Below are 13,160 nucleotides of genomic sequence, written 5' to 3' on the forward strand. Positions count from 1 at the left end.
CAAATGATTGCCATCCAGATAGTATCCTTGGTTCTCATCGACTATTCCTCCCTCGCGCGCGGCTGCAGGACGATGTGGTGATTGGTCTCTGACTGGTCAGGGGTTACTTGTATCGTTTCCTTTTGGATTTTTCAAATCAGTCCCTCGTTTCCTTCTTTTCGTGCCTCCAGCAGTTCTTAAGTACTTCCCCGATCTCCGCAAAACCCGCTCCGCAGCTTGACAGCAACGGCGATCGTTCGAGCTGACATTGCTCCCGGCACAGCTCGGTGGGATGCAGTCATGGAGTCGCAGAGGCAACTATTGCCTCTTCTGCACCTTCCAGTCGGTGTCACGTCCCGTCAGGACATTTGTGACATCTCCGGTGCTGCAGAGATCCGGGAGGCCTTCCAAGAAACAGCGCCATTTACAAAGCCTTGAAAAGAAAGTCGAGGAAGCTACTGTACATATTCATCGCCCTACCCCATAACTTGCCGATTATTTCTTAGTTTCAAATGGCTGACTTTTGACCTACTTATAGTCTACCAAAAGATCTGCTCCCCCGGCCTACACATCGAGAAGGAACACCCGACAAACGCTTGCAGCCAAAGATTTCGCGGGCGTTGTAACACACGCTTTGAGCATCTACCGGCAAAATCTCACAGATAAAGATGATCCGGCTTTGGCTAATTGGTCCCGGTTTGAACGAACCATGCTGAACGCATGTAAAATGGACGAGCGAAAAAGCGTTGGTCCGTTACGCCATATCAAGGATGCGCTGCATAGATCTTACCTCCAAAATGGCGTTCGCGGTCTGATTAACGAATTGGAGTTCCACATGTACGCAGAGGATGTCACGTCGAGATACTCAGCCCCCAATCTCGAAGCACAGAAGAAAGTGGCGGATTTGCGACGCCCGGCCGAGTGGTATCCACAAGCTCGCGCTTTGCAGCGAACAATTCATCTGCACGTGGGACCGACCAATTCGGGAAAGACGTATCACGCGCTCAAGCGTTTGGAAGCATCGAAGCGCGGCTTTTACGCTGGGCCCTTGAGGTTGCTGGCACAGGAGGTTTTTCATCGCTTCCAAGCGAATGGAACCTCCTGCAGCCTCATCACTGGTGACGATGTCAAGATCCCGGAAGATGGAAAGCCCTCCAGAATTGTTAGCAACACCGTTGAGATGGTTAGTTTGGGAGATCAATATGAGGTCGGTGTTGTTGACGAGATCCAAATGATTGCAGACCCTCACCGTGGGTGGGCTTGGACTCGTGCCGTGCTCGGTGCGCGTGCCACGGAACTTCATCTCTGCGGTGAAGTCAGAGCTGTGCCCTTGATCAAAGAATTGGCTGCCTTGACTGGCGACAAGCTCGAGATCCATCGGTATGAGCGACTAAATCCGTTGAAAGTTCAGAACCGCAGTCTCAAAGGTGACCTGAAGAATCTTCAAAAGGGAGATTGTTTGGTGTCATTCTCTCGCGTCGGTATCCACGCATTGAAAGCAGACATTGAGAAGACTACTGGAAAGCGGGCAGCTATCGTCTACGGCAGTCTGCCGGCTGAAATCCGGACCCAGCAAGCCAGTCTGTTCAACGACCCCGACAATGACTACGACTTTCTCGTTGCTAGTGACGCCATCGGTATGGGTTTGAATTTGTGAGTTGCCTTCTACTTATCGTCATTGTATCGTGTCTAATTGTAGCAGGAGCTGCAAGCGCATCATCTTCGAAACGTTGATCAAACGGGTTCCCGGAGGCCTTCAGAGACTTAGCGTGCCTGAGATCAAGCAGATCGGTGGACGCGCTGGACGGTATCGGTCTGCCGCGCAACAGCAGGAGAATGGAAGCAGCTCCGAGGACGACACCAACGTCGGCTATGTGACTTCTTTGGAAGATATTGATTTACCTTATATTCGCGAGGCAATGGAGAGCGAACCCCCACCGCTCGTGTCAGCCGGTATCCTCCCTCCCGACTCCGTCTACCAGAAAGTTGCAGCATACTTCCCGAGCAATGTTCCACTAGAATACTTGATCAAGCGCTTGATGGTGGTTTCTCAGGTCCACCCGCTGTTTTTCTTGTGTGATCCTCGCAACCAGCTGGAGAACGCCGAGGTCATTGATACTGTCGATGGATTGCGGACGGCAGACCAGCTTACATTCATGGCCTCGCCTATGCACACCAGGCTCATCGCAGGCCGCGACGCTGCCATTGCTTTTATTCAATGCGTCGCAGAGCATTCCGATGGTCGTCTGTTAGACATCCAGGCGCTCAACCTTGAGATCTTGGAAGAGCCGGTGTCCGGTAACAAGGAGTACCTTAACGAGCTAGAGACCTTGCACAAATCGGTCATCTTGTATCTGTGGCTCAGTTACCGGTGTGGCGGAGTTTTCACGGACAGAACATTGGCGTCCCATGTCAAGCAGCTGGTGGAGGAGAGGATGGTTCGAGCATTGACCGAATTTTCGGCCAACAAGAAACTCAGAAAGGATGCCTCTCTTCGACGTCAGATTGCGCTGCAGAAGCAGATTCAGGAGCAGAAACGGCTGCTCGCCGACGCAGATGTTGACTCATATGGCACTGAAGATGAAACTGCCGCCGTTGATCTGTCCGCTGACGAAGAGCAGATGGAAGAGCAGCTGCAAGAGCGGCCTGAAGAGTCTGGAGAAGCTCCCCAAGCGCGCGCTGCATAGATACCATATACGCACATGTAATATACTTTGTTTTGTTGAGATGATCATGTACATAATTCAAAACTCGACTCCAGAAGACGCCACGACGTCCTCTCCATCATTAAGCACATCACACATGGTACGACATGAATATAATTGCATAGACTTATGATAATACCATATTACTTGCAATTTATCCCTAGAAATACACACTAGTGTTATACTCAGCGTAAGAGTAGATAACTAGAGCTGCTTATCTTATCGGTGGCGGATTTCCCGAAAACGCCACAACGATTTTCCGCGCCAGTGAGCTTTGCCGGTTCCAGAACCGCGGAGAGAAGACGCAGTCCTCACTTTGCGACAAGAGGAGTGTTTTGCACTCTCTCGCGACATACCCTGACCTTTAGTCCAATCATCCATCCATACCACCTCACATCTCCAGAGCCGAACACAACCACAATACCCTCCATCCGCCATGGACGACCTCCAGTCGCTGGAGCTCTTTTCGCTCGTGTCGCGGATCACGAGCGAAATCCAGAACCATCTCGGCGTCAACGACAAAACATTGGCGGAATTCGTCATCGACCAGCACCTAAAATGCGGCTCATTTGCGGATTTCAGCAAGAGCATGGAGGAGATGGGCGCGGAGTTCCCTCGGAGTTTGCTGGAGAGTATTGATCGTCTGGTGCTCACAATGCATCCGAAGTATAAGTCGAAGAAGACGGAAACGACGAATACCTCGGCCGGTGATGATGATATGGATGTTCTGGATGCTTTAGAGAAGAAAGCGCGTGTGTTCAAGGGATTGGCCGTGCCGGATAAGGTTCAGCAGTGGGATGAGGAGGATGTCGAGGAGGGCGATGCGAAGGCTGATGCTATGGATGATACGTTTGCTATGCTGGAGGGATTGGCGGGTAAAGCACGTCAGGAGAAACCTGCCCCGGCGCTACAGTCATCGTCAAGAAATGACCGCGGTAGTACTAGGAAGCGCAGCAGAAGCCCCGATTACGATGATCACCGACGTGGACGCAGACGTCATGATAGGTACCGGTCTCGGTCGCGATCGCACAGTCCTCGATATAGCAGGAAGGGTGGTGATGATGAGGTGGATGAATTTGGCCGGTCAAAGAGTAAATACAGCAGCAGGGATGATTATCGCAATGGACACAGTGAGCGGAAGAGTCGTCGGGACCGCGATGAGGATGGCGAGTATTTCCGGAAACCGCCGCCTGTGGAGTTGGATGATCAGCCGGTGCTATACAAGGTCTACGATGGTCGTGTCACGGGAGTGAAGGACTTTGGCGCCTTTGTGAACTTGCTTGGTGTGAAAGGCAAGGTGGATGGCTTGGTACATGTTTCGGCCATGCAGGAAGGAGCGCGTGTTAATCATCCTTCCGATTTGGTATCTCGCGGCCAGCCGGTTAAGGTCAAGGTGGTTAGCATTCAAGGCTCTCGAATTGGGCTGTCGATGAAGGAGGTGGATCAGGTTACTGGTCTTGATCTGATCCCTCAACGGCGTCTGGCGTCCGGCGCAAATATGGAGCGTCTTGACGGCATGACCGGAAAGGACAGATATGGTAACCTGAGTTCGGAGGTGCCGGTTATTGAAGAGTCGGATGGAAAGCCTATGAAAAATAGGAAGCGCATGACCTCTCCTGAGAGATGGGAGATCAAGCAATTAATTGCATCCGGCGCTGTCTCCGCAGCAGATTATCCTGACATCGATGAGGAATACCATGCCACCTTGACAGGCGAAGGCACGTTTGAGGAAGAGGAGGATGTCGACATTGAAGTCAGGGATGAGGAACCGCCTTTCCTGGCTGGTCAGACTAAGATGTCTCTGGAACTCTCTCCGATTAGGGTCGTGAAGGCTCCCGATGGCTCTATGAACCGGGCTGCGATGGCAGGAACTAATCTGGCCAAGGAGCGACGAGATATCAGGCAGCAGGAAGCTCAGGACAAAGCAGCTGAGCAAGCTGCGGCGGTCGACCTCAACGCGCAGTGGCAGGACCCCATGGTTGCGCCTGAAGAGCGGAAATTCGCAGCTGATCTGCGGAGTACCCAGCAGTCCAAGCCGGACGACTCGGTTCCCGAGTGGAAACGGGTCACGATGGGCAAGAACCAGTCCTTCGGAAAGCGGACCAGCATGTCCATCAAACAGCAGCGTGAAAGTCTGCCTGTCTACAAGTTCCGCAAGCAACTTCTCGATGCTGTACGCGACAATCAGTTGTTGATTGTTGTCGGAGATACTGGGTCCGGAAAGACGACGCAGGTAACGCAGTACCTGGCTGAGGGAGGCTATGCAAACAACGGTATCATCGGTTGTACGCAGCCTCGTCGTGTGGCAGCCATGTCTGTTGCCAAACGTGTGGCGGAAGAAGTCGGCTGTAAACTCGGCGCGGAGGTTGGATACACGATTCGTTTCGAAGATTGCACGAGTCCTGATACCAAGATCAAGTACATGACTGATGGTATGCTTCAAAGAGAAGTCCTTCTTGACCCGGATTTGAAGAAGTACTCTGTTATTATGCTTGACGAAGCTCACGAACGAACCATCGCCACGGATGTTCTCTTCGGACTGCTCAAGAAGACCATCAAGCGAAGACCGGACCTCAGACTCATTGTTACTTCGGCTACTCTGGATGCTGAGAAGTTCTCCGAGTACTTCAACGGTTGCCCTATCTTCTCCATTCCTGGTCGTACGTTCCCTGTCGAGATCATGTACTCGAAGGAGCCCGAGTCCGACTATCTTGATGCGGCTCTCATCACAGTTATGCAAATTCACCTGACGGAGCCCTCGGGTGATATACTGCTCTTCTTGACAGGACAAGAAGAAATCGATACTGCCTGCGAGATTCTATACGAACGGATGAAGGCTTTAGGGTCAACAGTACCGGAGTTGGTCATTCTTCCTGTCTACTCTGCTCTTCCGAGTGAAATGCAAAGTAGGATTTTTGAGCCTGCGCCGCCAGGAGGTAGGAAGGTTGTCATCGCCACAAACATTGCTGAGACGTCCATTACCATTGATAATATCTACTACGTCATCGATCCTGGTTTCGTCAAGCAGAACGCCTACGATCCCAAGCTGGGTATGGACTCTTTGGTAGTCACGCCAATTTCGCAGGCCCAGGCGAAGCAACGTGCTGGCCGTGCAGGAAGAACCGGTCCCGGAAAATGCTTCCGGTTGTACACTGAAGCCGCATACCAGTCAGAGATGTTGCCAACCACGATCCCCGAAATCCAACGTCAGAACCTTTCACACACTATCCTCATGCTCAAGGCGATGGGCATCAACGATTTGCTGCACTTCGACTTCATGGATCCTCCGCCAACGAATACTATGCTTACTGCCTTGGAGGAACTGTATGCACTGTCGGCTTTAGATGACGAGGGTCTTTTGACTCGCTTGGGCAGAAAGATGGCAGACTTCCCAATGGAGCCGGCCCTCGCCAAGGTTCTCATCGCATCGGTCGACATGGGATGCTCGGAGGAGATGCTGAGCATTGTGGCCATGCTTTCCATTCAGTCGGTCTTCTACCGTCCCAAGGAAAAGCAGCAGCAAGCGGATCAGAAGAAGGCCAAGTTCCACGATCCCCATGGCGACCATTTGACCCTTCTCAACGTCTATAACGGATGGAAACACTCCAACTTCAACAATGCCTGGTGCTTTGAGAACTTCATCCAGGCACGTCAGATTCGCCGTGCGCAGGACGTCCGTCAGCAGCTGCTTGGTATCATGGATCGCTACCACCACAAGATCGTCTCCTGCGGAAGAAACACCCTCAAAGTACGCCAGGCACTTTGTACGGGGTTCTTCCGAAATGCAGCTCGCAAGGACCCTCAGGAAGGGTACAAGACTCTTGTCGAGGGCACACCGGTTTACATGCATCCCAGTTCGGCACTGTTTGGCAAACCCTCCGAGCATGTCATCTACCATACTCTTGTTCTTACGACGAAGGAGTACATGCACTGCACAACTTCCATCGAGCCCAAGTGGCTTGTTGAGGCCGCTCCGACTTTCTTCAAGGTGGCACCCACTGATCGTCTGTCGAAACGTAAGAAGGCCGAGCGGATTCAGCCTCTCCACAACCGCTTTGCCGGCGAGGATGATTGGCGTCTATCCGCACAGAGACGGCAGGGTCGTGGTGGAGGTGGTGGTACCTGGGGTTGATCTTCGGAATTTTCATGGCTACCTATTCCACTCCTCTTGCTTTGGCATTTTTCTTTCCCTTTTAATACCATTCTTCGGGCATATATATGGTAGTTTAAAACATACCCCTTACGAATCTTGATGCGACGCCAGATGGCTCGCTTTTTTCACTCTTGGGCTAGAGATGTATTCTAATGAGATATTTGTGAATGTATCGAATAGACTGATTGTTGCTTACGGATTTGATTCTGGTGCCTTAAAGATCACGCATCAGTGCTTTGACTCCCAGCAGCCAGCTCATTCTTTCCCTCTCTCTGTTAATAACCCTTAATTCACCTTCACCACATCACATCATCAAAACCGGTTCACCCTCTCCCACACCAACACCGGCTTCATCTTCTGCTCCTACCACCACCCCAAACACCATCAGCAACAACCATCACCTCCCAAAGAAAAGATTACACTCACCATCCCTACCTCGAACAATTTCAACCCGGACAACCTCAACCTCCCCTCCGGAGAAATCATAGCCTCCCGCTTCTGCGACCCCGCGAACTCCGCCGAATATGCCATGTCAACCTCATGGTGTACAACCGGAACGCCACCAGGCTGCTGCCTTTTATCCCCATCATTATCACATTCACTGCCATTGCTATATTCAATCCAGTACCGGCCCGCGTACATGACGCCGTCATTGGAATTCTCCCACGCCTTCTTGGTAACTTTTGGCAGCACGCTCACGGTCACTTGGCCGTCTGGGGTATAGACGAGGGTGCCGCGTGCGTCCGGGCCCATGGGGTAGTGGGTAGGAGAGTCATCGTCTTGGGGATTGGGGGGCTCGGCGATGTAGGAGACGAGGGTCCAGGCGCCGATAAGGGAGGATTTGGTGATGGGGGTGGGGGACATCGTGGATGCCAGTGGTATAGGGAGTGTTTGTTTTTGATTTGGGCTGAAGGGTGGTGGTAGGGGTAGTAGATCTACTGGTATGGGGGATGGTTATGGGGTCTAGGGAAGGGGAGGGGACTCAGAGAAATAATAGTTATGATAGACGGTAGCCAATTGCCACTACTTGTGGTATCCGCAATAGACCCCTTGAGAGTTAGGATTCATGCACTAGGTTGGTTTGGTATACTTCTGGGTAATAAGTCAGTTCAAGAAAGTAAGGGTGTACAAATCGGGAAGTCAGCGCACGATACTCCGTAGCTACTGGTCTTGAAGATGTGATTAGGTTGTGAGGTTGCAGTGATCTACATTTTTCTTGTGAACGCGTGCAGGGTTGGGGATTAGAATGATGGTAGGTAAGTTCAGTTGTGTTGGTGAAACTGGGTTGAGGATGTGGATGCCTGGTTCTGGGTAAATTGATGGGGTTGTCTGAGCTGAATATATAGTTTGGACGTTCGAAGTTCCTTGGTTCATTAAGTGGTGAGTGGGTGTGGACCGCCAACTACACTAGCTTCTTCAAGAGTGCTTCTATGTTATAGAACAAATGATGAGCATAGGGTTGCTTTCCAAGAATTTTATTAAGATGAACGGAATGAACAGCAATTAATCGTTGGTTGAGCCTAAACCGGATGATATGGATGGCAAAAAGCGAAAGGGCAAAAAATGCTTCCACGCGGATTCGAACCGCGGACCTCATGATTACTAGTCATGCGCTCTACCAACTGAGCCATAGAAGCTGGTTGATGTATTGCTCTTTCACCCTTGGGTATAACAATGCGTAACATGATTAACGGATAGATGAAAAGTGGCTCGGCAGTTACACCGTCATGGATGGAACAATCGTGATAAGATTAAGACTTATACCAGGAGTGATGGAACCGTGTTTCCCACAGATTCCTGGAAGCATAAGACCCTGCTAGCCTCTTTCATTACTAGTAAGTCGTCTCCAAGTGTTAATCTGAATCGTCGTGCTGTCTGGACCAGACCCTGATCCGACCAATGGGAGGCCAGATACATCCACAGCAGTGGATCAATTCATCTGCGCAGGACTTTCCAGAAGTCTACCGGCAAGCCTCTTGTCGCAACGTCTTCTTCCACTAACGTTTATCTTTCTTCTATAATATATATTTACCCTATTCTCTAAGAATACTCTTGCTTACTGGACAGACTTGTCCATTTTAAGTTCGCCGTAGTGGCACTAATCAAAGGCCAATTCAGAAGTCGCAAAACTCTGAAGGTCTGAATCGGGCGAAGTTCCTGCCGGCCTACTACTAATCCTCGTCGAGGTCCAGTCCCCGGCCTTTTGCATAACACGAGCATCTGCATTAGCTCAAAATGTCTTCCCACGAGGGCCAGCTCCGCAATAAGAGGAGAAAGCTGGACAATGGCCAGGATGTCGATGCTACTGCCACCATATCTTCGCACACGCAGCTTCGCTCTTCCTTGGCTTTCCAACAGAATCCCAATGAATCCAAGCAAGGTAAGTAACACCTTAAAAAGCCACCCAGGATGCTCCAATACTCATTAAAACAGGTATAAGAAAGTTCAAGGACTTTCTCACGTCCATTGGGCAGTCTGAGGATGAGGCTGAAAAGGCCAAAAAGTTCCGCATCCTCAAAGCATACTGTGATTCGCAATTCTCACGGGTAAACGAGAACGAAGCGGTCTGCTTCACCGATCTGGTCCAGACTTGGGGCTTTGCGGATAGCAACAACAACGAGTCGTTACTGACTGTTGTGCCATCTGTCCTAGCTCAGTTTCTCAAGACGGTGTCTAGTAATCTGGACTTTCGGGATTTCGGAGTGGCACTATGCAAGTACCTCCTTCAGAAAGAACAGCTGAGACTGTTCAATCGTGGCCTGACAGCTCTCAAATCAAAAGAGCATTTGATTTCTCCCTGTCTCCGTCTCCTCACGGAGATGGTCAGCTTCGATGGTGGAGCTGTTGCGCGCCACGTCCATGCCGCGCGATATATCACATTCAAGCGCATCGAAGTCTTTCTTACCCCAAACAAAGCTCAGCTGGAAGAAATATCGGAGGAAAGTTCCAAACCTACACTGCGCAGGAATGCTCAGAAATACGTCCTTGCAAATCTGCGATTCTTGCAATCAAATGGAAAGAGTGATATCATCGAACAACATAAAGTTATTAGAGCGTTCTTTGAGTACATTAGGAAAGACGCGAGAGATATCGTTCTGGAGACTATCAGGTGTATTGACAAAGACATTATTCAGGATGCTTCGATTTCCCGCATCGCAAAAAGCAAGTTCTTCAATCGATGGAACCTGGAGCGACTCGTCACACTCTACGGCTACGACCGTGAGTCAGAGGAGCCCAATCCGGCGAATGTTTCCACTACAGACGAAATCCACAAGATCTTGATGAACGTCTGTACGAACACCGAACTTGGAGTCTTGCTTCCAGAGTCTGGTTGGTACCCCCATGGAAGTGATCCTGAGGCGCTTCCCACGGATGATGAGACGTTGATTGATCTGGGACTCGATTCTGCTCTTCATGTCGACAAGTACAGCCAGTCTGTACCTGTTCGCAATGGAACATTGTCCTATCTGATCCAGACCCTTCGTCCGGATACCGACAGTCTCCAGATTGAGCTGTTAGTGGCCATTTTCAAGGCGGCCCCGGAGCTAGTTGCCGATTTCTTCACGAAGAAAAGCATGTTTACTGCGGACCCGAAGCCGACACCATCCTGGATGGCTGAGTCTGCGCTTCTCTTCTCCTCCGTACAGCTACCCGTGCCTGTGAACTGTGGTTGGAAAGACAAGTTACCTCCGACACCTCCGCCCGTTTCCGTGGTCATTGAGAATGTACTTCCCCGCCCTCTGACTCAGAAGATACTTACCCGCTGCTTGAACATGAATGCCGAGATCGTAACATTGTTTGCCGTCCGAATTCTTACAATTGCTTTCAACAAACTGCGGGCTGTTCTGAAGATCTTCAACGGCGATCATGGGGTCAGTCAACCCTTGTGGACACAGGCGGCAAGCAAGCTGGTTGCTGAGTTTAGTCGCCGGTGCCCTGGAGTAAAGGAAGTCATTCTGCTCTTCAAGCGAACGGACAAGGAGGACTTCCAGCAGCAGGATGCTGTCTCAGAGCTTCTCGCTTCGTTTTACGAGGTAGTACCAGACGCCGCGTTCGAGGAAGGACTCGACGTGTCACTCATTTTGGTTGACATATTGAAGCGATTGGATGAAGGAAAGCTGGACGAGGATGATACCGAGTCAGTGCTGAGCCAACTGCAAAACATCATGAGGATTGTACAACACTCTACTTCTATGCGTTGGTGGCAACAACCAGGGTCTATGCAGTATTCTGCTTTTACGTCAATCCTAAAGGTGCTGGTGGAAACAGCATCAAGATACTCCCTGCGTGAGATCGACCAGCTGCTGCGGACGGTCCTCACCGAGTACTCTGTCCTGCAGAACCCCTCCTCGTTTCCTGCGATTCTTTCTAGCTTCGAAATTTCAGACTCGGAGAAACTCCAGCGCCAACTATCGTTCTTTGATAATTGCGCCTGCCGTATTGCAAAGAAACCGGTTCACTACCAAGACCTCGTTGACTCCTTGTTTGAGGGCTTTTCCAGCCCGGTCAGCCCCCTGGTAGCTGCAGTAATCGAACAGTGGCCATTTGTTGTCAAGTCTGGAGACGCAGCTGTCGAGAGTGCGGTGGTTGCTTGGATTGCTCAAACGCTAGGAAGCTTGAAGCGCGCCGGAGAAAACGCCAAGGCACTGAAAAGTGCCCGAGACAAGCTGGTGGAGAGTGCCGAGAATAAGAAGTCGAAGTCGGCTTTCAAGAAAGCATTGAAAGATTCTGAAGATGCCGAGGAAGACCATGAGATGGACATTGATGCTCCTTCCCAAGACACTACAACTACCGCCAAAAAGGAAGAGGTAGACTTGGAGGAGGTTTTTGGAACCTTACCGACAGAAAGTACCACCCACAACGAGCTGCACCGATGGGAGAAGGAAGACATCGAAGTGGCGGTTGAGCAAGGCCGGATAGCTGAACTGGTTCTCTGCTTGTGTTCGGCATACGAGGAAGTGAGGAAGCAAGCATTCACGAGTATTATTCGTTTCATGGGCAAACTCAAGGTAGGTAAGCCGTTGAGCCGGTACTTTTCTGTGAATTCAGAGTAGAACGATAAGCTAACATACCCGCAGGAATCTAAATATGTGGAATGGCGATCAGTCTACATCCTTACAGGAGAGCTTCTTGAAACTGTCAAGCAGATTGGGCTTGATTCGCCCGTACCGTGGATTGTAGGGGAGTGCGCGTCCAGTTGCCTGACTGTTCTCACGGACCCGATGCACAAAATGTACGGAAAGGTCAACAAGTTCCTACAAAAAGCTCCTTCCTGGGAGGTGGAGAAGATCCCATCCTATTGGATTGACAAAATCCTACTGCATGAACCAGAGCTTGATGACGGCTATTTCGACGAGACTAGCTGGCTTCTTGATTTACTCATCAAGGGTCTTCGCACTGAAGCTGTAGGTTACCGTCATTCCTTCCCTTACGTTAACATGTGACTTATTCAAAATACAGGATATGGATATTTACCGCCGTGCGAACGTCTTCGAGAGAGCGCTCTCATTCTACGAGTCGCCCTCGGCAGGCTACTCTGCCAAGAGAAAGATCTTGCAATTAGTGTACCGTGCGACTCAAGTGCAAGGAAGCACAACACTCGTCACTAGGGCGGGTATTCTCAGCTGGATCCAGAGTCAGATTCCGGCTGTCAAGGGCAAAGAGACGTCGACTCTTGCGGCCATTGCCGATTCCTTGAAGCAAACATCGGATAATGATCGGGTTTCGAAGTGGAGTGGAGGAGCCGCTTTGCAAGTGGTCGAGAACATCGTGGGCTAGCGTCCCGTCGTAGGAGATGGGACATGGACGAAGCTGCCTTAATTCTAGGTACTTGGCTGCGAAGTAATTGGCATCTGATTCAGGCGTATATAACAATCCGTAATGATTTGTTTAGTCAGTCGTGGATGGAATTTGAAATCTGATAGGTTAATCTGATCTTGCACTGTAGCCGAGTACATACTGGCCTCATCTCTGCGCCATTGAAAGACAGGCTATTTTAAGAGATGGGACGTATTATATGATCTATCCCAAGTGATGGCTTAACTACATAAGGATTCTGCTCTGCGTTGGGGGTGGTTGCTGGCGGTACCGAGGGTTGAGTTGCTCCGGGAACATAGACGACTGAATTCGCAGTGAATGACGGCCAGGGGAAGAATAACTACTATAGTAATAGTAAACAGTCACTGAAGCCTCTGCGTAGGAAGGTGATTATTGTAAAGCGGCAAGAAGGAGAATCCCGACAGATGAGAAATGGGGGGGAGAAGTGAAGATGAACGAGGCGACAAGCTGACAGGCGACTTTCCCCATTGGGCAGTGCACACGTT

At 50.6% G+C, this 13,160-nt stretch overlaps 6 protein-coding genes and 1 non-coding gene across 7 annotated transcripts; 4 read left to right on the plus strand and 3 right to left on the minus strand.

The window, feature by feature from the left end:
• The first annotated feature begins 67 nt into the window (after nucleotides 1–67).
• Nucleotides 68–2,788, plus strand: BDQ94DRAFT_72809 (ATP-dependent RNA helicase SUV3). Its single transcript, XM_026776410.1, has 3 exons — nucleotides 68–439; nucleotides 518–1,632; nucleotides 1,682–2,788. The coding sequence occupies exons 1-3, from the start codon at nucleotides 272–274 to the stop codon at nucleotides 2,664–2,666; spliced, it is 2,268 nt and encodes a 755-aa protein (XP_026631069.1). The 5' UTR covers nucleotides 68–271; the 3' UTR covers nucleotides 2,667–2,788.
• A 147-nt stretch (nucleotides 2,789–2,935) lies between these two features.
• Nucleotides 2,936–3,945, plus strand: BDQ94DRAFT_135574 (uncharacterized protein). Its single transcript, XM_026764695.1, has one exon. It carries the CDS (start codon nucleotides 3,482–3,484, stop codon nucleotides 3,935–3,937), a length of 456 nt encoding a protein of 151 aa, XP_026631070.1. The 5' UTR covers nucleotides 2,936–3,481; the 3' UTR covers nucleotides 3,938–3,945.
• On the plus strand, nucleotides 3,933–7,035 carry BDQ94DRAFT_135575 (putative RNA helicase-like splicing factor (HRH1)). Its single transcript, XM_026764696.1, has one exon. The coding sequence runs from the start codon at nucleotides 4,009–4,011 to the stop codon at nucleotides 6,814–6,816; it is 2,808 nt and encodes a 935-aa protein (XP_026631071.1). The 5' UTR covers nucleotides 3,933–4,008; the 3' UTR covers nucleotides 6,817–7,035.
• Nucleotides 7,036–7,149: 114 nt separating this feature from the next.
• On the minus strand, nucleotides 7,150–7,701 carry BDQ94DRAFT_166269 (uncharacterized protein; the record flags this gene model as incomplete). The annotated part of the gene is made up of 2 exons (XM_026770505.1): nucleotides 7,150–7,200; nucleotides 7,264–7,701. The coding sequence occupies 2 exons, from the start codon at nucleotides 7,699–7,701 to the stop codon at nucleotides 7,150–7,152; spliced, it is 489 nt and encodes a 162-aa protein (XP_026631072.1).
• Nucleotides 7,702–8,197: 496 nt separating this feature from the next.
• BDQ94DRAFT_72814 (uncharacterized protein) lies at nucleotides 8,198–8,486 on the minus strand. The gene has a single exon (XM_026776411.1). It carries the CDS (start codon nucleotides 8,432–8,434, stop codon nucleotides 8,240–8,242), a length of 195 nt encoding a protein of 64 aa, XP_026631073.1. The 5' UTR covers nucleotides 8,435–8,486; the 3' UTR covers nucleotides 8,198–8,239.
• BDQ94DRAFT_t30 lies at nucleotides 8,402–8,474 on the minus strand. Its single transcript has one exon. It is a non-coding gene; the product is annotated as a tRNA-Thr (tRNA).
• A 363-nt stretch (nucleotides 8,487–8,849) lies between the features above and the next one.
• On the plus strand, nucleotides 8,850–12,854 carry BDQ94DRAFT_181423 (NPA1/URB1 family protein). The gene is made up of 4 exons (XM_026773880.1): nucleotides 8,850–9,217; nucleotides 9,271–11,846; nucleotides 11,916–12,242; nucleotides 12,298–12,854. Exons 1-4 carry the CDS (start codon nucleotides 9,073–9,075, stop codon nucleotides 12,613–12,615), a joined length of 3,366 nt encoding a protein of 1,121 aa, XP_026631074.1. The 5' UTR covers nucleotides 8,850–9,072; the 3' UTR covers nucleotides 12,616–12,854.
• The last annotated feature ends 306 nt before the right edge of the window (nucleotides 12,855–13,160 follow it).

This window comes from Aspergillus welwitschiae, assembly GCF_003344945.1.
Source record: "Aspergillus welwitschiae strain CBS 139.54b unplaced genomic scaffold BDQ94scaffold_3, whole genome shotgun sequence".
Classification (NCBI taxonomy): Eukaryota; Fungi; Ascomycota; class Eurotiomycetes; order Eurotiales; family Aspergillaceae; genus Aspergillus; species Aspergillus welwitschiae.

What these genes read in the sequence shown, in the direction of transcription:
- BDQ94DRAFT_181423 (XM_026773880.1), top strand. Translation starts at nt 9,073, where the DNA reads ATGTCTTCCCACGAGGGCCAGCTCCGCAATAAGAGGAGAAAGCTGGAC. An exon ending in TCCCAATGAATCCAAGCAAG is followed by an intron (nt 9,218 to 9,270) that starts GTAAGTAACACC and finishes TCATTAAAACAG; the next exon opens with GTATAAGAAAGTTCAAGGAC. An exon ending in GTTTCATGGGCAAACTCAAG is followed by an intron (nt 11,847 to 11,915) that starts GTAGGTAAGCCG and finishes ACATACCCGCAG; the next exon opens with GAATCTAAATATGTGGAATG.
- BDQ94DRAFT_72814 (XM_026776411.1), bottom strand. Translation starts at nt 8,434, where the DNA reads ATGAGGTCCGCGGTTCGAATCCGCGTGGAAGCATTTTTTGCCCTTTCG.
- BDQ94DRAFT_135574 (XM_026764695.1), top strand. Translation starts at nt 3,482, where the DNA reads ATGAGGAGGATGTCGAGGAGGGCGATGCGAAGGCTGATGCTATGGATG.
- BDQ94DRAFT_135575 (XM_026764696.1), top strand. Translation starts at nt 4,009, where the DNA reads ATGCAGGAAGGAGCGCGTGTTAATCATCCTTCCGATTTGGTATCTCGC.
- BDQ94DRAFT_72809 (XM_026776410.1), top strand. Translation starts at nt 272, where the DNA reads ATGCAGTCATGGAGTCGCAGAGGCAACTATTGCCTCTTCTGCACCTTC. An exon ending in AGAAAGTCGAGGAAGCTACT is followed by an intron (nt 440 to 517) that starts GTACATATTCAT and finishes ACCTACTTATAG; the next exon opens with TCTACCAAAAGATCTGCTCC. An exon ending in ATCGGTATGGGTTTGAATTT is followed by an intron (nt 1,633 to 1,681) that starts GTGAGTTGCCTT and finishes TAATTGTAGCAG; the next exon opens with GAGCTGCAAGCGCATCATCT.